This window comes from Carassius auratus, unplaced genomic scaffold (genome assembly GCF_003368295.1).
Source record: "Carassius auratus strain Wakin unplaced genomic scaffold, ASM336829v1 scaf_tig00003102, whole genome shotgun sequence".
Classification (NCBI taxonomy): Eukaryota; Metazoa; Chordata; class Actinopteri; order Cypriniformes; family Cyprinidae; genus Carassius; species Carassius auratus.
In genome coordinates, this window is record NW_020523502.1 from 165,069 (window position 1) to 190,000 (window position 24,932).

Below are 24,932 nucleotides of genomic sequence, written 5' to 3' on the forward strand. Positions count from 1 at the left end.
CTACTGTATGTTCTAATGCATTACAGTCGATTACTTTAGTGTGTAATTGCATTGTTTAGTCCACCATGATGTACAGTAACAAGCCACTAGAATCTGTATGTTAATGTGATTTCCTATTGTGCAAAAAGTAACGAGAGGCCTTAACCTCAGCGCTCTCAGAGTAAGCTCTGCATTGGTTTGACCTTTGACCCTGCAGGCGGTGAAGGCGAGCACAGAAGCCACGGAGCTGCTGCAGAACATCCGTCAGGCCAAAGAGCGTCTGGAGCGAGAGCTGGAGCGTCTGCACAGCAAATCTGACCCCAGCGACACGCTGCGCAGACGCCTGCGAGAGACCGAGGTGCACACACTCACACACACGTACACATACGCGCACACACACACACACACTGGTAATGTGCATTATGCACTGCTGGTGGATTGCTTCAGCAGTAATGAATCTGTAGTAGTTGTTAAATCCCTGTTTTCTCTCTTGTTTTCAGGAGGGCAGGAAGACTCTGGAGAACCAAGTGAAGCGTCTGGAGATGGTGGAGCGTCGAGAGAATAAACTGAAGGATGACATCCAGACCAAATCCCAACAGATCCAACAGATGGCTGAGAAGATACTGGTGAGAGAGACGGATCAGACTAGCAAAGATTAAACCACTAACACGCCTCCTTAACCAGCTGACCTCTAACACACACACACACACACACACACACACACACACAGAGGCCTCTGTTCACGTCTGTCTTTGCTCCGTCATCCTTGTGCGTCTGTCTTCTCAGATTCCTACAGATTAGCATATGACAGAACAAACACACACACACTAACAGGATGTCCCATCTGCTGCCACACACACACACACACACCTACGCCTTTGAGTGAGGAACACACACACCTTGTCGTCCCGTGAAACAGTGCTCAGCTTCTCAAAGCAAGTTAACTTCATTTCACCAGGTGATGGGATTTTACTGTTGTAAACTGATCTACCTGTTACCTGACTGTGTGTGTGTGTGTGTGTGTGTGTGTGTGTGTGTGTGTGTAGGAGCTGGAGGAAAACTTGCGGGAGACTCAGGCTTCAGCGCAGAGGATGGAAGCCCACCTGGTCCAGAAGGAGCGACTCTATGAGGACAAGATCAAGGTAGAGTTGAACACAGTCCACAGATGTGTGGAAGTCACTAGTTTATGAGACGCATCTGTTGTCTGAAGATTTGGGTCAGTGACTGTTGATTCTGTCATTTCGGGTGAATGAGATCTGTTACATTTATTTGAATTGAAGTAGATTATTCTGAGTAAATGTATGAAAAAATGTTGTTGTTGTTGTTGTGTGTGTGTGTGTGTTTGTTTCATTGTGTGTGTGTGTGTGCGCATGTTTGTTTCATTGTGTGTGTGTGTGTGTGTGTGTGTGCGTGCGCGCGTGTTTGTATCATTGTGTGTGTGTGTGTGCGCATGTTTGTTTCATTGTGTGTGTGCGTGCGCATGTTTGTTTCATTGTGTGTGTCCGTGTGTGTTTGTGTGTGTGTGTTTGTTGCATTGTGTGTGTGTGTGCGCATGTTTGTTTCATTGTGTGTGTGTGTGTGCGTGCACATGTTTGTTTCATTGTGTGTGTGTGTGTGTGTGTGTGTGTGCATGTTTGTTTCATTGTGTGTGTGCGTGCGCATGTTTATTTCATTGTGTGTGTGTGTGTGTGCGCGTGTGTGTGCATGTTTGTTTCATTGTGTGTGTGTGTGTGCGTGCGCATGTTTGTTTCATTGTGTGTGTGTGTGTGCGTGCGCATGTTTGTTTCATTGTGTGTGTGTACGTGTGTGCTCATGTTTGTTTCATTGTGTGTGTGTACGTGTGTGCTCATGTTTGTTTCATTGTGTGTGTGTACGTGTGTGCGCTTGTTTGTTTCATTGTGTGTGTGTACGTGTGTGCTCATGTTTGTTTCATTGTGTGTGTGTACGTGTGTGCTCATGTTTGTTTCATTGTGTGCGTGTGTGTGTGTGTGTGTGTGCGTGCGCATGTTTGTTTCATTGTGTGTGTGTACGTGTGTGCTCATGTTTGTTTCATTGTGTGTGTGTACGTGTGTGCTCATGTTTGTTTCATTGTGTGTGTGTACGTGTGTGCTCATGTTTGTTTCATTGTGTGTGTGTACGTGTGTGCTCATGTTTGTTTCATTGTGTGTGTGTACGTGTGTGCGCTTGTTTGTTTCATTGTGTGTGTGTACGTGTGTGCTCATGTTTGTTTCATTGTGTGTGTGTACGTGTGTGCTCATGTTTGTTTCATTGTGTGCGTGTGTGTGTGTGTGTGTGTGTGTGTGCGTGCGTGTGTGTGTGTCTGTGTGCTGCAGGTTCTGGAGGCGCAGATGAAGTCAGATCTGGCAGATAAAGAGAGTCTGGAGCAGAAACGAGCCCAGCATGAGGAAGAGGCGCGTGAGAAATGCAAACTCATCAGTGAGCAGAAAGCTGTGAGTGACTCGTCTTCATCTCGTCTCCTGACAGACTGTTTGCACAGAAGTGTGTGTGTGTGTGTGTGTGTGTGTGACCATGTTACTGATTAACAGGGTATCCGCGGGGTCTTAAAAAGTATTAAAAGGTGATAAATCAATTTTGGGAAAATTAAGACCCTTAAAAAGTATTAAAAAGTCTTATCACAGCTTTATAAAGTCTTCAATTTTGAAAGTATTTTTTCTGAATTAGCTGTCCAACAGTTTGAGTCCCAAAAACATCGTAAAAGTGTGAATTTAGTCATTTTTATAAAAAAAAACGAACAGGTACATAAACTAGGCTATTGTGGGTGCGTTCGTAAATTGCCTCTGAGAGCACCAGAGCGGGCAGGCGGGTGGAAGTTCAAAACCACAAAGTACACTCTGGCGTTCCCAGTGCGTATTACAACGCACCGAAAAGTTTTTAAAATAAACTTTGCTTTGATTTACTATCCCAGCCTATTTGATTTTTTTTTTGTATCAGAGTGGTCTATAGTCTTTATCACAAACTAAAACTGTTAAGTTAAAACTATCACTGATGTAAATGGTTACAGCTTGAAGTTGCGGTGAGGTATTAAAAAATAATGAGAAGGTCTTGGAAAAAGTCTTGAAAAGGTATTAAAATTAACTTCAAGATTCCTGCATATACCCTGATTAATTCATCCAGCAGCATTTTTGAGTTACTACAATCTGAAACTCTATGGGTGTTTGTTTGGGATTATATTTTTATGAATATAAAATGTTACCTCCCAGGAACATGTCCATATCATATTTCACCTCGAAAGCAAAAAAAAAAAAGAATTATAGTTTGCATAAAACATGAAAATAAAGCTATTATATGACCATTATACTCCAGATAACAAAATAAAATTCATAATTTTTCATAATTCGATTTTGTGTTGAAATTAGTCCTGAGAAAGTGTTGCGAGATTGGAGAAGGGTCTGGCTGCAGACTTGCACTTGCACTGTCAGACTTGCACTCTCAGACACTTGTGCTTCCGCTAGCGACGTCACTTGCAGTCTTTATTATATTTTTTTTTTGTTCTATTTATTTATAACTTTTTGTTTGAATCTCTCAACATTTTACAACAGTAGCCAGGTGGTGAAGACAAGAAAAAAGAAACTAAATTATGTCACTTGCAATCGCTACTTGCACTCTCCGCTACCTGTGACGTCACTTGCAATCAGCACAAATCGTGCATGTTGCCAATGGAGACAAGACGCTGTGGCCTACTACTATAATGTACAGGGTCCTGCAAGAAAAAGACAAGACCGGCAAATCCGTGGCCACAGAACAGCAGAATATGAACGCAATGCACAAAGTCTTTCGTTAAGCGTTTTCCTCCTGTAGAAAAAAACAATCACGTAATATGGCATAATGTATTAGGATACGTTAAGTTCAATTAAACGACCAAATTCGATATATAGTTATTATTTTATGTACTAAAGGCAAGCAGATGGCTATGAACACAATGCGAACGTTTAATGTGGCCTAATAACAGACTAAGATGATAAAGACATAGGCATATAGGCAATATAGGCATAGCCTATATGTCTTGTTGTTGGCTCAACGTATATACAGACCAGCAAATATGAACGTGCATTATGAAATGCATTAAGTGATTTTAAAAGGATCAGCTCCGTACAGGCAAGCAGATGAGTACAGAACGCAGTGCGTTAAATTGTACATAACGTTTTCCTCCTATAGAAAATCATTATAAATAAAACACATAATGTGGCTTAGTGGGCAAAGACAGTGGTATAAACGAGTTGTAGACAGTTTATTCTATATGGAAAAATGCTTAACGCGAAACTTTAAGCATTGCGTTTAATCTTGTCTCCATTGGCAACATGCACGATTTGTGTCGATTGCAAGTGTCGCAGGTAGCAGAGAGTGCAAGTAGCGATTGCAAGTGACATTGTAATTTAGTTTATTTTTTTCTTGTCTTCGTCACCTGGCTACTGTTATAAAATGTTGGGAAATTCAAACAAAAAGTAAAAAAAATAAAAAATAATTCGCTAGCGGAAGTGCAAGTGTCTGAGAATGCAAGTCTGACAGTGCAAGTGCAAGTCTGCAGCCAGACCCTCTTGGGAGATTGACTAATTGTCTAGCCTTTTAGCTAGATTAGCTAGTTCGATAATCTATCTTAATCTAGCTAGTTAGGTAAAATAGCTTAGTTTAGTTTATCACTGGCATCCATAAAGTTATTCTGATTTAATTTGGGTTTTTATTAAAACTCAGCTCCTGGCTCTTATGGTGACCTGTTATTAAATGTCATGTTTGTCATTTGCAGCACTAGCAGCAACAAACACATGTTTCTCAAACTCTCCTGACGCCTCTTCTGCACACGCTGTTGGTCGACGAACATTTACTGTGTGTGTAAATTAGATTTCGATGTAGATTTGATGTTTATCTCTACAGACCATCAATGCCATGGAAAACAAGATGAAGAGTCTGGAGCAGCGGATCGCTGAACTCTCCGAAGCCAATAAACTGGCAGCCAACAGCAGCATTTACACCCAGAAAAACATGTAAGAGTCTAAAACAGTTCAGAGCATCTCAGAATCAGAAATCAGAAAGAGCTTTATTGCCAAGTATGCTTACGCATACAAGGAATTTGTTTTAGTGACACAAGCTTCCAGTACACAGAGACAACAACACACAGACAAAAAAAAAAAAAAAAAAAAAAAAGAGATTTACAAATCGGCAAATAAATAAGTGTATAAACAATTGTGCTATAAATGATAATGGAATGTTCTAGGATGGAGGGTTAACAAATAAATATAAGGATATTGCACGTTTATAAGCATAAGTAGGGAACATTTAACTGTTCATGAGGTAGATTGCCTGGGGGAAGAAACTGTTCTTGTGCCTTGCTGTTCTGGTATTTGCGACTCTGAGGCACCGGCCAGATGGCAAAAGTTCAAAGATGGGGTGACTTGGATGTGAGGGATCCAGAGTGATTTTCTGAGCCCTTTTCCTCACTCTGGATGTATACAGTTCTTGAAGGGTGGGCAGGGGAGAACCAATAATCCTTTCAGCAGTCCGAACAGTTCTCTGTAGTCTTCTGTTGTCTGATTTTGTTGCTGAGCCAAACCAGACAGTTATTGAAGAACAGAGGACAGACTCAATGACGGCTGAGTAGAACTGTTTCAGCAGCTCCTGTGGCAAGTTAAACTTCCTCAGCTGGCGAAGGAAGTACAACCTCTGCTGGGCCTTTTTAACAATGGAGTCAATGTGATTGTCCCACTTCAGGTCCTGAGAAATGGTGGTTCCCAGGAATCTGAATGACTCCACTGCAGTAACAGTGCTGTTCATGATGGTGAGTGGGGGGAGATCAGGGGGGTTTCTCCTAAAGTCCACGATCATCTCCACTGTTTTGAGCGTGTTCAGCTCCAGGTTGTTAAGACTGCACCAGACAGCCAGCTGCTCAACCTCTTGTCTGTAAGCAGACTCGTCACCGTCCTGGATGAGGCCGATGAGTGTAATATCGTCTGCAAACTTCAGGAGCTTGACAGAGGGGTCTGTAGAGGTGCAGTCGTTGGTGTACAGGGAGAAAAGCAGAGGGGAGAGAACACATCCCTGAGGGGCACCAGTGTTGGTGGAGCAGCTGTTTGATGTGAATTTCCCCAGTCTCACTAACTGTTGCCTATCTGTCAGAAAGCTGGTGATCCACTGACAGATAGAGCTAGGAACAGAGAGCTGGGTCAGTTTGGTCTGAAGGGCTGTTGGGATGATGGTGTTGAAAGCCGAACTAAAGTCCACAAATAGGATCCTCACATAAGTCCCAGTGAAGTGCAATCCCATGTTGATTGCATCATCCACGGACCTGTTTGCTCGGTAAGCACACTGCAGGGGGTCCAGTAAGGGTCCAGTGATGTCCTTCAGATAAGCCAGAACCAGTTTTTCAAACGACTTCATGACGACAGAAGTTAAAGCCACAGGTCTGTAGTCGTTAAGTTCTGCTATCTTGGGTTTCTTTGGGATGGGGATTATGGTGGAGCGTTTGAAGCAGGAAGGCACTTCACACAACTCCAGGGATCTGTTGAAGATCTGTGAAAAGATGGGGGCCAGCTGGTCAGCACAGATTTTCAGACAGGCTGGTGTAACGCCATCTGGGACTGGTGCTTTTCTTCTTTTGTTCTTCTTGAAGACCTGGCGCACATCATCTTCACAGATTTGAAGAGCAGGAGGTGTGGAGAGGGGGATTGCAGGATGTGTTAATGGTTGTGTAGGGAGATGGTCAGAATGGGTGTTGGGGGTTTCAAATCTGCAATAAAACTCATTCAGGTCGTTAGCAAGTCGTTGATTAGCCTCAGTGCAGGGGGATGGTGTCTTGTAGTTCGTGATGGCTCTTAGACCTCTCCACACTGAAGTTGAGTCGTTGGAAGTAAACTGGTCTTCCAACTTTTTAGCGTAGGTCTTTTTAGCCGCTTGGATCTCTTTGTTCAGTGTGTTCCTGGCCTGATTGTACAATACCCTGTCCCCATTTCTGTAGGCATCCTCTTTGGCGTTCGAAATCCGCGCTTCCTGAGTCTGACGAGCGCTACCGCTCGCTTCCCCCGTCTGCGCGTCCTGAAGCGTTTGATCAGCGCCGCTGCTCCTCCGATAACAACGTTCAGTAAAACGTCTGAATAATTTAAATCCGGTAAAAGATCTTGTGGTGTGTTCTGCCGAATGTTCAGAAGCTCATCCCTGGTGAAACTGAACAGGAAAACGAACAAAAACAGCACAAACACTGGAGAGCCAAGCACTGAAGCAGCCATGTGTGGCGCCATCGAGTACTCAAGTTACAGGCCTGCGTTTCCTGAAGAATTATTCACACCACCGGCAAAATGGCTTTTTGAGAAGTCTCTCTGGTGAAGCTAGTTAAAAAACCCGGTGGGCAATTAGTAGAAAAGCATATGAATGAGCTGAGAATAATTTGATCGACTTTAATCAACTCAACATTAAGGCCTGGTTTTACTAAGCCAGGATCACGCCATAGTTCAGTTAAGACAATTAAGTCATGTTTATAAAAGTGCCTTAGAAAAACAAAGGCATTGATATATTTTAAGATCAATCAGTGCAAGTTTCTTTCAGTTGAAGCAGCTCAGACTTACATTTTAATCTGAGCCTCATCTATGGAATCGGGGGTTAATTAATTGAATCAGGGATGCAATTATAATCCATGAACCAAGCCGACCAGCTACGAGGAGAATCACAGCATTACTAACTAGATTTCAAACAATAAAATCAGACAAAAATAGTCTATGGCAAGCATTGCATAATCAAACTTATATTAGAAACATTTAGTTTATTGCATAGTAGCCATTTCGTTTAGTTCTTCATAAGAGTTGTTTCTACACGAATCAGAGAATCAAAACCATTTTTTTTTTTTCATTTTTTCAATTTACATTTTTTAGGTCATATTATAATAAAAAGTTTTTTTTCTGAAGATATTTAAATACTTGTTATTGTAGATCTGCAAAAGACAGTCTGGGGAAGCATTTAGCTCATACTAAATGCTCCATGTGATCATCTCTGCTGCAGTCTTCATCGTCTAAATCAAGTGTTTTAGATTTAATAGGGGACTGAGGAATAGGAATGACTGCAGTTTAGCCAAACAAAAACAATTTAGTGGTTTTGAGAAAAGCCCTGCAGGAGATGCAGCAGTGATTCTCAGCATGCTTCTGCAATGAGTTTATTGAAGGAGAAATCTAATTCACTCCTTTACTGGAGAGCCAGGCATCAAACAGTGGACAATCAGAGGAATAATGAATCAAGTCAGACTTCAGTGTTTTTCTCAGGAAAGCTCAGGAGGAGATGATCTCGGAGCTGCGGCAGCAGAAGTTTTACCTGGAGTCTCAGGCGGGGAAACTGGAAGCACAGAATGCCAAACTGGAGGAACATCTGGAGAAGATGAGCCAGCAGGAGCAGAGCAGGAAGAGCCGAATCCTGGAGCTGGAGACCAGACTCAGAGAAGTGAGAGCACAGACTGAATATACCACGACACACATGCATCAGAATCAGCTTTTACATCAGCTTTTTAGTTATAGAATTGTTTACTCTAATTTATAGTAAAAAAAAATTAACGTTTAAGCATTTTATTTGAATTGCATATACAATTTCCATCCATTTGAATAACACATTTTTAACAAACCACCATATTTTCCAGACTATAAGTCGCACTTTTTTTCATAGTTTGGCTGGTCCTGCGACTTATAGTCAGGTGCGACTTATTTATCAAAATTAATTTGACATGAACCAAGAGAAATGAACCAAGAGAAAACATTACCGTCTCCAGCCACCAGAGGGCGCTCTATGCTGCTCAGTTCTCCTGTGGTCTACACTGAAGACATAGAGCGCCCTCTGGTGGCTGTAGATGGTAATGTTTTCGCTTGGTTCTTGGTTCTAAATAAATGCGACTTATAGTCCGAAAAATACGGTAATAAACTTTATATAATGTACATTTGTCAGTCGAATATAAATGAAGCAGGTCCAATTTCTGTGCTTAAAAAACTCATATCATGCTTTATTATTAACTAGAGATGCTAAATAAATCGCGATAGTTTATATGAACGTATGTTTGGGGGGAACTTACTTTCTTTAGAAAAGTTGAAATGGTATTTTTTTCTTTTCATCTTGCCTCTGTGTATAATCCAGATTAAAGTTCATAAGTGCAGTGCTGCTTTGTTTACAGCGGTAACCAAGGAAACGCTTTAAGCGCCACCTGCTGGCAGAGAGTGAATCTGCGTCTCGTTCAGCTCATCTGCTGTTTGTGTTCTATGCTGATATTATTTATGTATAGTTTCACAAAACTGAAGTCAGTCTATTCTGTTTTTGCTTCAAATTTTTAAATTGTACAATCTAATTTAGATTAAAAAAACTGATCATGTTGCATGTGTGCTGCATCTTTGTGTGGATCATGATTAAAATACAGTGGTTGCCTCTCATCTTAAATGGAAAGAGCACATACAAAGTCTTATTTTGTTCAATCTATTTTATTTGTGTTATTTAATTATTTGATTTGGGGCTTGTTTTAAAATTTAAATGTAGTTTTGTTATTTACATTTACATTATGGTTACATTTTGTAAGTTAGCAGATGCTAGATATTCAAAGCAACTTAATGGAAGCAATCAAAAACAACAAAAAAACTATAACATGCAAGTGCTATATTAGTATATTATTGGTGTTATATTTCAATTTCACAAAGAAACGTGCAGCATTTTGTACAAGCAATAATAAAAGGACAAATTTAATTGATAATTTCTTAGATCTCATTTTGTTAAAAAAAATTGTGAATGGAATCGTGAGTTTAGATAATCGTTGCATCCCTATTATTAACAATTTGCATCTGTTTGATTTCATTTAAATAGATATATTTTCAAAATGCGTTTATTCAGAGTGCTTGGTTTAAAGTTAAGAACATGATTAAAATATGGCTGGCAATGTTAAATTAAAATGTATGAGATTTGGATTTGATTTATTATTGATAAATATATAAAGCAAGTTGTTGTGTATTTAAAACACATTTAGTTTATTAATACTCTTAGTCTAAATCTGACCTGTTTCATTTATGTTTAGATTAGATTAGATTAGATTCAACTTTATTGTCACTGCACATGTAGGTACAAGGCAACGAAATGCAGTATAGTACAGTATAACTGATAAATATGTTACATTAAGTTTATTAGTTTGTCTGTTAAACCTCTTTAATCCAAATGCATAGAAATTTTACAAGTAATTCAAATACATAAATGTTCAAATGTTTGAGACTTTGGTTCATATCTACAATATCAAAGGTTTTTGTGATTATTGCATGACAGGAACTCTACAAATAAAGTTCAGTGAATGTTTAGTGTTTTGTTTGTCCATCAACAGAAAAAAAATGTTTGAGAAAATGAATTAAAAAACATCACGTTTAGTGAAATGTAGGTGCATCACTAGTGTTGAATGTGAGAATGTTAGAAGATAATCATAGAAGACTGATGGTGGTTACCAGACTAGCTTGCATTGGTCAGGCAGGTTTGAATGTAGTAGTGAGGTCACTGACCATGTGTGTGTTTGTGTGTTTGAGATGGGTCTGGAGCACGAGGAGCAGAAGCTGGAGATCAAGCGTCAGGTGACGGAGCTCACGCTGTCGCTGCAGGAGAGAGAGTCTCAGATCAGCAGCCTGCAGGCGGCGAGACACGCGCTCGAGAGTCAGCTACAGCAGGCCAAGACCGAGCTGGAGGAGACCACAGCCGAAGCTGAGGAGGAGATCACAGCGCTGAGAGTGAGACGCATGCAGACCCTTAAACCAGACTGAGCCAGAACTCTGATTTCACTAACTTAACACATTCACCTGTTCTCTGTCTGTTCATTTTGCACCATTCAAATAAATATGAACTAAAACATAACAAAACTAAAAAAATCTATCTCTCTCTATATATGCGTGTATATGTATATATTACATTTCTCATTTTCATGTACTTTATAACTTGATGCACTAAATTTAGATTTGATTTAAGGTTCTAAAAATACTGATTTAAATAATGTAAAAAATTAAAATGAAAACTAAAAAATAAACTAATTCAATAAAATCGTAACACAGGGTCACATGACATGCAGGTAAACAAATAAAATATTTAATTCATAAATAATTATGTACATTTATATAAAATAAAGACGTTCCAGTGAATCATTAAAAAAAAAAAAAATTTTGTTATTGTGGTTGACTAAAAATATTTCAAAATAAAAATATTTAAAATAAAATAAATGTTAACTGCAAGATAATAAAAAATAGTTGCCAAGTCAGCATTTCACATTTTATTAGTGTAACTTTCAGTGCTAAAATAACAAAAACTGAAATTGATGAATATTTCTAGATATTAAAAAAAGATCGCACCAAGATTACTAAAGCTTTAACTCATAAAAAAAATAAAAAAATAAATACAATTATAACAGGTAAAATAACAGGCAGCCAGGTAAAAAAAAAAAAAAAGTTTATTATATAAATATGTATTACATGAAAGTAAACACTTAATGTATTAATATTTATAATATTTTTTCAATTGTTTTTTTTTTATAAAAAAAAATATATTTATTTAAATGTTATATTTTTTATGGTTTAAGGATTTCATCCAGATCTCAATGAACTGCACTATCCCCGGTTTGAGAAACCAGTGACATGACTCTGAACGGTGTCTTGCTGTTTATTCTACACTAGATATATTTTTGGGAGGGACTACTGAGGGTTATTTACATCTGAGCATCGTGTGTTTGTCTTCTCCTGCAGGCCCACAGAGATGAGCTTCAGCGCAAGTTTGATGCGCTCAGAGACAGCTGCTCGGTGAGTGTGCGTTTATCTGTGCTGAGATTTCCCACAATCCCCTGCACTGCTCAGGAGGGTTGAATATAATGGTTCTCTTCAATGGGACGACATTTGTCTGACAGACTTCATACTTTTACTCACAACCTTCTCTTGATTCACTTTGAATGAAATGGCATCTATGCAGGACGAGAGATCGAAACTGTCAGGTTTGAGTGGTGTGTTGTGCTCGATAGGATCCTCAGGGATCAGAGAGATAGTATTGATCAGAACAGCTGAAGAATCAGAGATCTTCTCGAGTGCTATCTTCTCGAGTGACACACGGCAGAATCAGTGCACTCTGGGACGCTTCTGTCTCCTTCATCGATCCCGGATCACAGACCTCAGATCAGTGAGCTGCTCGGATCCTCCCTGATGGATGATGTGTTGATCAGTGGAGTGTGTTCACAGGTGATCACGGATCTGGAGGAGCAGCTGACGCAGCTGACCCAGGAGAACGCCGAGCTGAACCGCCAGAACTTCTATCTGTCCAAGCAGCTGGACGAGCTGACGCTGGAGAGCGAGGAGCGACTGCAGCTCAGTCAGGACGTGGACCGTCTGCGCAGAGAGGCGGCCGACCGAGAGATGCACCTGAGCAACCAGAAACAGGTGCGCAAACACACACATGACTTCTTCACAAAGAAGTGTCTAGAGGCATGATATGATTAAGTGTAGTCATCAACTATATGTTTGTCCTGTTGTTTAATGTTTTATACACTTATCACTTTTCATAAAGAGCAATATGAAATATAAAACAGACAGTAATGAGCACTAGTAATTCCCCAGACTGCATGCACTGTACTGCGGTGTGTTATAGGAGTGTGTGCTTGTGTGTGCAGAACATCGAGACTCTGAAGAGCACGTGCAGCATGCTGGAGGAGCAGGTGGTGGAGCTGGAGAGTCTGAACGATGAGCTGCTGGAGAAGGAGAGACAGTGGGAGAACTGGAGATCTGCTCTGGAGGACGAGAAGAGCCAGGCGGAGCGCAGGACCAGAGACATGCAGAGACTGCTGGACAACGAGAAGCAGAACAGGTGCACGCAAGCACAAGCCACAAAACATCATGTACTTCAGGCATTGCATTAAATTGATCAAAAGTTACAATAAAAGCACTATTCGGACGGGACTAGTTTTCTAAACTACGTTTGAGTTTCGATTCTTACCACCTGACGTCTGTGATTTTCATGTACCAATTCGGACGGGATTAGTTTTCTCAGAGGATCACTGAGTTTGCTGAAAAACGGTAGGTAATTTGCTCTGGAATTATCACAGAGTTTGTGTGAGAAAAACACAGACGTGGCAGATTCGGACGGGATTAAAATTACCAAGTACGTCTGTGAAACGCAGATTTCTCTAACGACCCCCTGTAAAACTAGTCCCGTCCGAATAGGGCTAAAGACGTTTATAATGTTCCAAAAGATTTCCATTTCAATAAATACCGTTCTTTTAAACTTTACATTTATCTGTGAATCCTGACACTTTGAGCTGAGCATGTTTTACTGAAGTGTTTTTTCTCTAATTGCTAATGTGATCTTTACACACCACAGACTGAACTAAATTAAGCACTTAATTGGTTTTACCTAATTGTGTTCTTAAATTTAACAGCTTTTCGACAGAATTCATTACAAACCTTTCAATCAAAGTTATCTGACATCATCAAGATGAATTTGTTCTGACACAGATCTTGTCATACTTCATTACCATTTTCTAAACTACTGCGAATAAACTGATAATGTGAGAAATGTTGAAGGTGTCTGAATAAATGATGGTTTGACTGTACAGTATATTCACATAGGAACATGTCTTTATAAGTTACAAAACTATTTCACAATTGTTACCGTATTTTTGGATCAGTTAAAGCCCCGATCTTTTGAATGCTAGTGCATGTAAATGTTGTTTTCCTGTAGTGCTGTGGCTTGACTCGACCCTGTTCCTCAGGTTGCGAGCGGACCAGCGCAGCTCAGAGTCTCGTCAGGCGGTGGAGCTGGCCGTCCGTGAACACAAGGCCGAGATCGTGGCTCTGCAGCAAGCGCTGAAAGAGCAGAGACTGAAAGCTGAGAGTCTGTCTGATACTGTGAGTGACACAAACACACTCACAACAGTCTGTCCTGTTATTATTCATAACCAGCGCTGCAGCTGATGGAGATCAATTAAACACTGCGCTGCACTTCTGTTCCCTCAGACAGGAGAGTTTGTGCTGTTTAAATGTGCGGTTGATTGTGTTGTGGTGCTGTTTCAGCTCAATGACCTGGAGAAGAAGCACGCCATGCTGGAGATGAACGCGAGGAGCCTTCAGCAGAAGCTGGAGACTGAGAGAGAACTCAAACAGAGACTCATGGAAGAGGTGAGAAACACAACAGTGGACTCTAATTGTTCTCAAACATACATTATATTTTATGCAGCGTATATATGCAATATATATGACAAACTCAGCTTCTGCCTAATTGAAATTACAGTTTTCATTTACTCACCCTCACGTCGTTCCAAACCCAGAAGACCTCGGTTCATCTTCAGAACACATATTAAGATATTTTTAATGGAATCCGAGAGCAGAAACGTAGTGAGGACATCGGCAAAACATAAATAAAATGATACATCTGTCACACTGAAACAGAGAAAACAAACATATAAACACAAGACACTGCAGAAGACCTTCAGTATCTCTGATCTCAACATCTACAACAGCTTCTCCACTAAAATAATGATGAGCGTCCTTGGCTAACGGTGCTATGTTATAGTTAATGATGGATCTAGTCATGATATCAGAGATCGTGTGTGTGTGTGTGTGTGTGTGTGTCAGCAAGGGAAGCTGCAGCAGCAGATGGACCTGCAGAAGACACACATCTTCAGACTGACACAGGGACTACAGGACGCACTGGACCAGACCGACCTGCTCAAGACCGAGAGAACCGACCTCGAGTACCAGCTGGAGAACATACAGGTGTCACCACACACACACACACACACACACACACACACACACACACAGCTCAAGACCGAGAGAACCGACCTCGAGTACCAGCTGGAGAACATACAGGTGTCACCACACACACACACACACACACACACACACACACACACACATACACACACACACAGCTCAAGACCGAGAGAACCGACCTCGAGTACCAGTTGGAGAACATACAGGTGTCACCACACACACACACACACACACACACACACATACACACATACACACACACACAGCTCAAGACCGAGAGAACCGACCTCGAGTACCAGCTGGAGAACATACAGGTGTCACCACACACACACACACACACACACACACACACATACACACATACACACACACACAGCTCAAGACCGAGAGAACCGACCTCGAGTACCAGCTGGAGAACATACAGGTGTCACCACACACACACACACACACACACACACACGCACACACACACACACAGCTCAAGACCGAGAGAACCGACCTCGAGTACCAGCTGGAGAACATACAGGTGTCACCACACACACACACACACACACACACACACATACACACACACACAGCTCAAGACCGAGAGAACCGACCTCGAGTACCAGTTGGAGAACATACAGGTGTCACCACACACACACACACACACACACACACACACGCACACACACACACACAGCTCAAGACCGAGAGAACCGACCTCGAGTACCAGCTGGAGAACATACAGGTGTCAACAAACACACACACACACACACACACACACACACACGCACACACACACACACAGCTCAAGACCGAGAGAACCGACCTCGAGTACCAGCTGGAGAACATACAGGTGTCAACAAACACACACACACACTTACACTCACACTCACTCATTCACTCACTTACACAGACACACACACATTCACACTCACGCACACACACACTCTCGCACACTCACCAAAAACCTCAAGATACCATACACATCACAATATATAGTAGAGACCAGGCTGCCAAAAAATGGCTGAAAACTAAATTCGAATTTTGCACTTAATATTTATGTATATTCTTATTATAGTTTAATTTAAAATGCATCATTTCAGTTAAGGGGGAAAAAGGCTTTTGGCTTTTCTCCAGGAGGCCACAAGAGGGAGCATCGAGCAAAATATTGCTGACGCACGTTTATTATAGCCAGGGGCGGCGTTAGGGGTGGGCTAAGGGGGCTGGAGCCCCGAATGTTTTCAGTAAAGCCCCGAATGTTTTTATTACCACCATGCCATCAATGAGTTTTCATGCTCAATAAAGTAATTTATATTAAAATTTTAATAAATATCTCTGGACTCAGGTCTACAGTGTCTGTCAATTTACGCGTTGTCATTCACACACGACGAAAACCGCCCACTGAGTCTAGTGCTTCTGACTGACATGGAAACTGGCCAACCATCGATGAGCGTCTGTGCGATCAGCCAATGAAATGAGATCTTTTGGAGGCAGGCGGTTTGTTGGCGTGTAGTTTTACTAGATCTATTTATTTGAAAATTAAAATGGATATTTCAAAATTCTTCAAAAAGAGGAAGTAAAACACCCCCAGGCAACACTTGAACGCCAAGATACAGCCCCGGATCTCCTCTCACCCTACAACCGGCCCTGATTATAGCAATAAAATATCATGACTATCAGTGAAAAACTGCATAATGTTATATAAATATATATATTAGAGGTCGACCGATGTATCGGTTTTGCAGATTTTTTTTAGTTTAGAGCATCAAGTTAAACTGAATGAAATTGAGAAATGATGCCCTGGCAACTAGCTGACATAAAGCACATATAATATTAGTATTAAATTAATTTGAAGACATTGTTTTAGTTAACAATAGTAACTCTGGATTGTATTGGATGAGAACTGACTTGAGCTGAAAAGTGACACTTGTCTTCTGTAGTGTTGTGAATTTGAGTTTCATTTAGGGTTATTCGGGTCAATGTCCACATTATAACTGAACTCATCTGTGTCTCCATGTTCTTCCTCCTGGTCTCTCCTCAGGCCGTCTACTCACACGAGAAAGTGAAGATGGAGGGAACCATCTCACAGCAGACCAAACTCATCGACTTTCTGCAGGCCAAGATGGACCAGCCCACCAAGAAGAAGAAGGTGAGAGAGACTGGAGCATGCTAATGGGACTCAATGGGGAAAATCTGTCTCATTACAGTCTGATGTACATTTAAGACTTAGTTTGGGTTTGATTTGTGGGATTGAATGTGTCTAGCTGAACCACAGGCACTTTTGAGTTTGGTGTCTGCCTGCGTGTGGTTTCTGCTACATCTAGAACTAGCTTTATTAAAGAGAATAAAACTGTTCCCACAGTCCTGGAAAACATGGAAATATCAGGAGATTCTGGCCTGGTTTTCATCGAACCGTCTAGAGTCACTGTACACTACCATAAGAACCGTTATTAATAACTGAGCACCAGTAATACATGATGATAATATAAACTGAATCAGATTTCTGAAGATCATGTGACACTGAAGACTGGAGGAATGATGCTGAAAATACAGCGGAGCATCACAGAAATACATTACACTTTAACATATACAGGTGCTTCTCAGTCAAGTAGAATGTCATGGAGATTTTTGTTTTTTTTCTTATGAGGTATTCTAATATGTCGAGATTTGTCTGAATTGGTGTTTTTTTGTTAAATGTGTACCAAAATCATCACAATTAAAAGAACCAAAGACTTACAATACTTTAGTCTGTGTGCACTGAATTTATTTAATACATGAGTTTCACAGTTTGAGTTGAATTACTGAAATAAATGAACTTTTCCATGACATTCTAATTAACTGAGATGCACCTGTGTGTATATATATATAAAACATTAAACAGTGAAAAGATACAGCTAGCAGAAATAAACAGTGCAGTGTGTCATGTGACCTGTGTGTTTTAGGGTATATTCGGGCGGCGGCGTGAGGAGGTGGGCGTCACGGCTAACAGCGCCGCCGCGGTCTCGTCTCAATCCTCTGTTCCTCTGCAGTACGGCGATATGAAAGCAGCGCTGGAGAAGGAGCGCGTGCGCTGCTCAGAGCTGGAGGAGGCGCTGCAGAAGATGAGGATCGAGCTGCGCTCCCTACGAGAGGAGGGTGAGACGTCACTACATCGGTCTTTAAAGGGATAGTTCACCCCAAAAATTGATTACTCACCCTCATGTCATTCCAAACCTGTAAGATCTTAGTTACAGTAGTTCCTTAGCTGTCTATGGAGGGTCAGAGAGCTCTCGGATTTCAGCAAAAATATCTTACTTTCTGAAAAAAATAGTAAAAAAAAATATCTTGTGTTCTGAAGATGAACGAAGAAAGTCTTATGGGTTTGAACGACATGAGGGCGAGTAATTAATGACATAATGAACATTTTTGGGTGAACTATCCCTGTAGTCCAGCGATGTCCTGTAAAGGTTGTGATGCTGAGGCTCTTCTGTGTCTCTCAGCGGCTCATTTTAAAGCGCAGGAGCATGTGGCTCCGCCCACACCGGCCTCGGCCCGTCAGCAGATCCTCATGTCGGCCATCGTGAAGTCTCCGGAGCGCCAGCCCAATCCCAGCAGCCTCCTGAACCCGTCCAGCTCGGCCCGCCGCAAGGAGAGCTCCACGCCGGAGGGTCAGTCCTCACACACACACACACACACACACTGCCATGGGATTCAATCAGACCGGAGTGCAATTATTATTTAAAGATAAATCTATGCTAAATTGATTCTGTAATGCTGTCTTATTGTGAGTTATTCATCAGTAAAAAAGATTCCAAGCAAAACAGAATCCAGGTTATATCAAAAAAAAAAGTACATTTTTAAAAAACATATACAAGAAACCTATATTTAGGACCCTATTTTTTTTTACTTTTATTATGAATATTAAACAAATTTACTCTATTCAGAAATGGTAAGTGTGTGTGTGTGTGTGTTTAATTGAAAATATATACAAATTCTTACAATTATTGTGTGTTTATAAATATATATAGATTTATAAATATAGATAGATATAGAAACAGTTGTAAGAATGAAAGAATGAAAGCATACTAATTATTACTAATATACTAATATAAAAAAATAAATTTCTTTAATTAAAATTCTATATATAAGGGCTGGGCTTTATACACCGTAAACATACATATATTATGAAAACAAAAACAAACAAAAAAACGTATTTAGGACTTTTTGTGTATATATGTTTTTATGAGCTTCTTGTGAACACTGCTTGGTCTTTAACAGGTCCAAACTAAAGCAGAATGCAGGGGTTTTCAGTCAGTTGGTGTTGTGTGTAGATGAGGAATATTTCAGTGGTGTTCTCTCTGTCTCTGTCTCTGCTTCTGTCTCATGTTTCTGTCGATGTCGTCCTGCTCTCTTGCTTTCTTTCTGCGTCCGGCTCCATCAAATCTGAGAGCTGTTTCTCTGCTGCTCTTTCAGAGAAGAGGAGGGTGACGTTTGAAAGTAAGTGTCTCTCTGTTTCTGTCGCTCTGAGATCTGCATGTAGTTCAGCGTCGTATAACATCTGAGAGAACCAGACAGGAAGAAAACACACAGAGCAGCTATATGGGCCTTTCACACAGAATGCTAACCCTGAGGCTAGCATGAGCTCTGTGTCTTTAGAAGGCTGTGAACACAACAGTTTTAAATTGTAACATTTGCCTTTGTGAAACTTGTTCACACAGAATGGATTTTTCTGTTGTTTCTCTATAAACACACCTGAAGGGTGCCAGATTTTAATTACACTTTGACCTACATGTTGTCTCAATAAAAGTGTGCAGTAAGATGTTTAATGTTTTTTAAAGATTGGGGTCTGAATTTTTCTCTTTCTAATTTTTGAAAGAATTAATGCTTTCATTCAGTGAGGATGTCTCAAATTGATTAAAAAAAAGTGATTTTAAAAAGTTATTTTAGAAAAGATTTTTATTTTGAATAAATTCTGTTTTTATATTATTATTATTATTATTGTTGTTTTTATATTCTATTTTATTATAATTTTTATATCCTTTATATTCTATTATTTTTTATTCATCATTATTTTATATTCATCAAAGAATGCTGAAAAAAGTATTACAGGTTCCAAAAAATATTAGGCAGCAAAAACTGTTTGCAACATTGATAATAAATCAGATTATTAAAAATAAATCACACTGATTTCTGTAGGAAGACAATGAAGGCTTAAGTAATGGCTGATGAAAATTCGTATTATTTATTCACAGGAATAAATAATACTATAAAGTATATTAAAATAGAAAGCATAATTTTAAATTGAAATTATATTTCATAAAAGAAAATACTTAAAGAAGAGAGTTAAAAAAACATAAAAAAAATCCTACTGATCCCTAACCTTTGGATGAATGGGATGGATGGGTGGATAGATAGATTGATAGACAGACGGATACATGGATGGATAGATGGATCGCTCCTGCTGTCCTCATGTCTTATGTCTCTTTTCTTGGCTTCTGCAGCATGTCGTGTTTTTCTTGAGTTTCTGCTCTCAGGAGTTTGTGTTTGTCCATCTTTCTTTACTCTCGAGCACAGACCTGCATGCGAACGCTGATGAGGTTTGTTTTGCTCGGATCGAGGTGGTTTTGATGTGGCCGTTGCTTTGCTGCTGGACGGTGATGAGTTTTATTTTAGGATGATTGGTTTGACATGATTCACACTGAGATGCTCGAGGACATTAATAACCCACACTAACTCTCTCTGTCTCTCTCTCTCTCTCTCTCTCTCTCTCTCTCTCACTCTCTCTCTCTCTCTCTCTCTCTCTCTCTCTCTCTGTCTGTAGAGTACGGGCGGCGTGTGAAGGAGCGAATGCACCACAACATCCCGCATCGCTTCACCGTGGGGCTGAACATGAGAGCGGCCAAATGTGCCGTGTGCCTGGACACGGTTCACTTCGGCCGACAGGCTGCCACGTGTCTGGGTACAGAAACATGGAGGTTTAGCTCACTTCTGAGAAGAATTTGTACCAATAATATGGTTACATACACTACCATTCAAAAGCCTCTTCTGCTCATCAAGGATGCATTTATTTGATCAAAAATATAGTAAACATTGTGAAATATTATTCTAGTGTAGATCATCTGTTTTCTGAGTGAATCTGTGTTAAAGTGTAATGTATTTCTGTGATGCTCCGCTGTATTTTCAGCATCATTCCTCCAGTCTTCAGTGTCACATGATCTTCAGAAATCAGGATAATATGATGATTTACTGCTCAAGAAACATTTCTGATTATTATCAGTGTTGAACACAGTCGTGCTGCACAATATTTCTGTGCAAACTGTGATGCATTTTATTTTTCAGGATTCACAGAAGAATAGAAACTTCAGAAGAGCAGCATTTATTTGTAATAGAAGTAATTTGCAACATTATAAATGTCTTTACTGTCACTTTTGATCAATTGAATCCATCTGCGATGAATAAGAGAGTTGACTTCTTCAAAAAAAAACATACTACAATTCTTTGAGTGGTATTGTAAGGACACACTCATTGCCTTTCCATTGTTTCTCCAAGTAAACATGCACTGTCTTCTGCACCTAAATTGCATCTAAAAATGAAAAGAACTAAAAAAAAAAGACACATATGAAGACCCAGTTTTTTTTATTTCACGTCCCACAAAAAGTGTTCTGTGTGGCCCATAAATGAAAGAATGTCTAGTAGAGTATCTGTTGATGTAGTCTTCTCTCTTCTCTTGATCTTCTCTTCTCTCGGTCAGAGTGTCGTACTCTCTGTCACCCCAAGTGTTCCCCATGTCTGCCGGCCACCTGCGGTCTTCCTGCTGAATACGCCACACACTTCACTGAGGCTCTGTGTCGGGATAAAGCCAGCTCCCCAGCGCCGCCGCTCAAGGAGGCCTCGGGTCACATGCGTCTGGAGGGATGGATGAAGCAGCCCAGGTGCTCACTTTGACCACATCAGGGTTTGAGCTGCCAGAAACTGCTTAATCTGTAACTTATAGACCAGTTTCAGTGTTTGCAATCAGTGATGATGGTTTTTTTGTGGGCGGAGCCTAAGCAGTATACTCAATACTCACAATTCTGGTGTGAAAAATCAACTTTCATTCTTTATTTTTAGTTTATAAAACTCGCAATTGTCCTTGATGACAGTATTATATAAAAAAGTATTTGCATTCTGATTCTGACATCCAAATACACAACAATACATTTTATCTCTTATTCGATGGATTTGACCCGTTTCCCTTCACCGTCATGTGTCTAGTGTTTGAGCTCCAGGAATGCGCACAGAATAAAGTGCTTTTCCACACTTCTGTGGGAGTTATGGGACGATTAATATGGTTTTAAAATGTGTGAGAATTATTCATGTTAAAGCTTTACTGCTGTCACCTGATGAATGCAGCCGAGTTCAGTTTGACTTGCGCCAAAAATAAACATGTTGAACATGATCCAATGTTTTTGGTGTGTTTTGTAGGAACGGTAAGAGAGGACAGCAGGGCTGGGAGAGGAAGTATGTGGTGCTGGACGGGACGAAGTTATCGATCTACGAGTCTGAGCCGACAGAAGGTAGAGCATCACTCCATCAGATCTGTCCACGTGATGAAGCTGGGTGTGTTTGCTGAACTCTGTGTGTGTGTGTGTGTGTGTGTGTGTGTGTGTGTCAGACTCGGTGAAGCCGCTGGAGGAGTTTGAGCTGTGTTTGGCCGACGGTGAGGTGACGGTGCACGGAGCTGTCGGAGCCTCGGAGCTCATCAACACGGCCAAATCAGGTCAGAACAAGACTGAGATCAAACATCCTGAGCTCTACTCTCACTTCTGATAGTCACAAACACTGGAGTATAGTGGAGTATACTGTGGAGTATAGTCTGTGTGCTTAACCTGCACCACTGCTGTTCAGTTTTCATCTATATATATATATATACAATAGAGATTTTATTTCAGCTTTAGTTATTTTAAGACATGAAAGTAAACTAGTTTTTATTAATATTTTTTTTGTTCGTTTTTTTTCTTTCTCTTTTTATATTTTCATTTCGATTTAAGTAATTTTGTTTTGTGTGTGTGTGTGTTTGTGAGTCATTAGTAATTACTAGTAATTTATTTTATTTTTATTTTATTTTTATTATTTTTTTATTTCAGTTTTAGTTATTTTAGGATACTAAGTTAAACTAGTTTTTATTCATATTTTGAATTATTATTTTTTTATATTTTCATTTAGTTTTAGTTGAAGTTTTAGTAATTTTGTTGTGTGTGTGTATTCAGTTTTTATCTTTTTTATGGTTATAGTTTTAGTTAACTATGATAAGCCTAACGGCTCAATCAGTTAATGTTTCTTTAAATCATATTTACTATACTGAAATAAATGTAGCATGAATTTCCCCAGGACAAGTGTCGTTAGCTTTGTTTAAAGGAATATTAAGTAACTTCATATTTAATTGTTTTGCTGCCTCTTGTTTGTCTTCTAGAAATGCACCATTGACACTTAACACGGTTAATTAATTCTGCTTTTTAAAGAGTCTGATAGTAGATGTGTTTATTGTGTGTGTGTGTCAGATATCCCGTACGTGCTGAAGCTGGAGTCTCATCCTCACACCACGTGTTGGCCGGGTCAGTCTCTGTACTTCATGGCTCCCAGTTTCCCAGATAAGCAGCGCTGGGTGGCTGTTCTGGAGTCAGTGGTGGCCGGCTGCAGAGGATCCCGAGAGAAGAGCGAGGCGGACGCGGTGAGTGACCGCTGTGTTCATCAGTCCTTCACCTGTGTCAGCTTCGGTCCGACTCTTTATGAGGCTTTGACTGATGCGGTCTACTCTCGTCATGTTTAAAACCAGCGGGCTTTAGTTTACTGTATGACACTGCAGTACTCATATGTATAGTATAGTATAGTTAATCATATAGTATGTATTAAAGTTATCTTTCATTTAATTTAAGCTTCAGTTTAGGTGCTTTTGTCATTTGTGTTATTAATTAAAATACTTCTTTTTATATTTTAATGTAATTGTATTTACTTTTCAGTTTTAGTAATTTTAGTACTTCAAATTCAACTTATTTCGAGTAGTTTCATTCAAGCTTTTAAGTGGAATTCATATAATATATGTTTTATTTTATTTCAGCTTTAAGTTACAGAAATGCCCTGTGAAGAAAATTGTTTCCAGAATTATTTTTAGTATATATTTATGCAACTGTAATACACTATATACTATTTATAATTATTATTTTTTTTGTAAATTTTTATTTTAGTTTGAGTAATTTTAATACTTCATTTTATTTTATTTTAATTAGTTTTTAATCTAATATTAATAGGTGATTTAATCTTTAATAGTTCTAATTAACACGAACAACTCTGTCTCTGTCTTCCTGAATGTTTTTAATATCTTTCCTAAAGAGTATTTTGTCATCTTTTAAGAGTTGACTAGCATATTCCCCTGTGTTTCGCTCATCTGTAATGTTTCTAAGCATCAGCGGTGCAGATTAATGAGGGTGAACATGCATCAGATGAACAGTGTGATCGTGAGCACAGATCTGATTCTGTGTGTGTGTGTGTGTGTGTGATGGTTGTCTAACGCTGTGAGTGTGATTGTGTTCTGAACGCTGTAGGCCGGTGTTAAACGTCAGAAGACTCTCTCACCACTGGTTCAGGTAATCACATGATTGAGGGACGCTCATTACCCAGCATGCACTCTGTCTGGTGCCTGTGTCGCTTGCATCATCAGACCGTTCCTCTGAATGTCATCCACAGACTCCAGTGTTTCCTGCAGCTCCGTCTAGCAAAGCAGAAGTTCTTGACAATGACACAGAAACATTCTCACATGCAGCATGACCAGTGTAGTCTGATTCACAAACAAATGACTCTTATGAATCAGTTCATTTGGAATGAATCACTCAGGCAAGCTGAAGTGCTCCTTCATTGTTTTTTGTTTAGTTTTGTTCATTTGAGGCATGATACACATCAGTATGTATGTCATAGATGTAGGAAACACTGAACGCAAACGTCTGGCTTGAGCACGTGCGCTTGGCTTCAGCTCCGTTACCAGAGAACTGTGTGACTTGTGTTTGAATCGTTCATCTCTGTCTCTCATCGTCTGAACAGAAGCTGCTGGGAAACTCTCTGCTGAAGCTGGAGGGAGACGATCGGCTGGACATTAACTGTACTTTACCACTGACCGACCAGGTACAGTAACACAACAAATAATAATAAACCACAGCTGTACGTTAATCAAAATTGTTCAAAAATAACAATAAATCCACCATCTACACATTATTC

General features: G+C 40.0%; 1 protein-coding gene across 7 annotated transcripts in view; it reads left to right on the top strand.

Moving 5' to 3' along the window:
* Positions 1 to 24,932, top strand: part of cita (citron rho-interacting serine/threonine kinase a) — a 101,589-nt gene that overhangs the window by 63,323 nt on the left and 13,334 nt on the right. For 2 of the 7 annotated variants that reach the window (XM_026243342.1, XM_026243343.1), the window contains 24 exons: positions 197 to 337; positions 480 to 605; positions 1,026 to 1,121; positions 2,313 to 2,429; positions 4,870 to 4,979; positions 8,238 to 8,412; positions 10,509 to 10,706; positions 11,709 to 11,762; positions 12,192 to 12,389; positions 12,620 to 12,813; positions 13,718 to 13,853; positions 14,019 to 14,123; positions 14,580 to 14,720; positions 16,747 to 16,854; positions 17,648 to 17,840; positions 18,185 to 18,352; positions 19,158 to 19,181; positions 20,506 to 20,643; positions 21,436 to 21,616; positions 22,149 to 22,240; positions 22,339 to 22,443; positions 23,225 to 23,394; positions 24,266 to 24,307; positions 24,759 to 24,839. In XM_026243342.1, coding sequence (XP_026099127.1) covers positions 197 to 337; positions 480 to 605; positions 1,026 to 1,121; positions 2,313 to 2,429; positions 4,870 to 4,979; positions 8,238 to 8,412; positions 10,509 to 10,706; positions 11,709 to 11,762; positions 12,192 to 12,389; positions 12,620 to 12,813; positions 13,718 to 13,853; positions 14,019 to 14,123; positions 14,580 to 14,720; positions 16,747 to 16,854; positions 17,648 to 17,840; positions 18,185 to 18,352; positions 19,158 to 19,181; positions 20,506 to 20,643; positions 21,436 to 21,616; positions 22,149 to 22,240; positions 22,339 to 22,443; positions 23,225 to 23,394; positions 24,266 to 24,307; positions 24,759 to 24,839 — 3,093 coding nt within the window. The remainder of the gene's footprint in view (positions 1 to 196; positions 338 to 479; positions 606 to 1,025; positions 1,122 to 2,312; positions 2,430 to 4,869; positions 4,980 to 8,237; positions 8,413 to 10,508; positions 10,707 to 11,708; positions 11,763 to 12,191; positions 12,390 to 12,619; positions 12,814 to 13,717; positions 13,854 to 14,018; positions 14,124 to 14,579; positions 14,721 to 16,746; positions 16,855 to 17,647; positions 17,841 to 18,184; positions 18,353 to 19,157; positions 19,182 to 20,505; positions 20,644 to 21,435; positions 21,617 to 22,148; positions 22,241 to 22,338; positions 22,444 to 23,224; positions 23,395 to 24,265; positions 24,308 to 24,758; positions 24,840 to 24,932) is intronic. The other 5 variants (XM_026243346.1, XM_026243348.1, XM_026243349.1 and 2 more) reach the window with 4 other exon arrangements.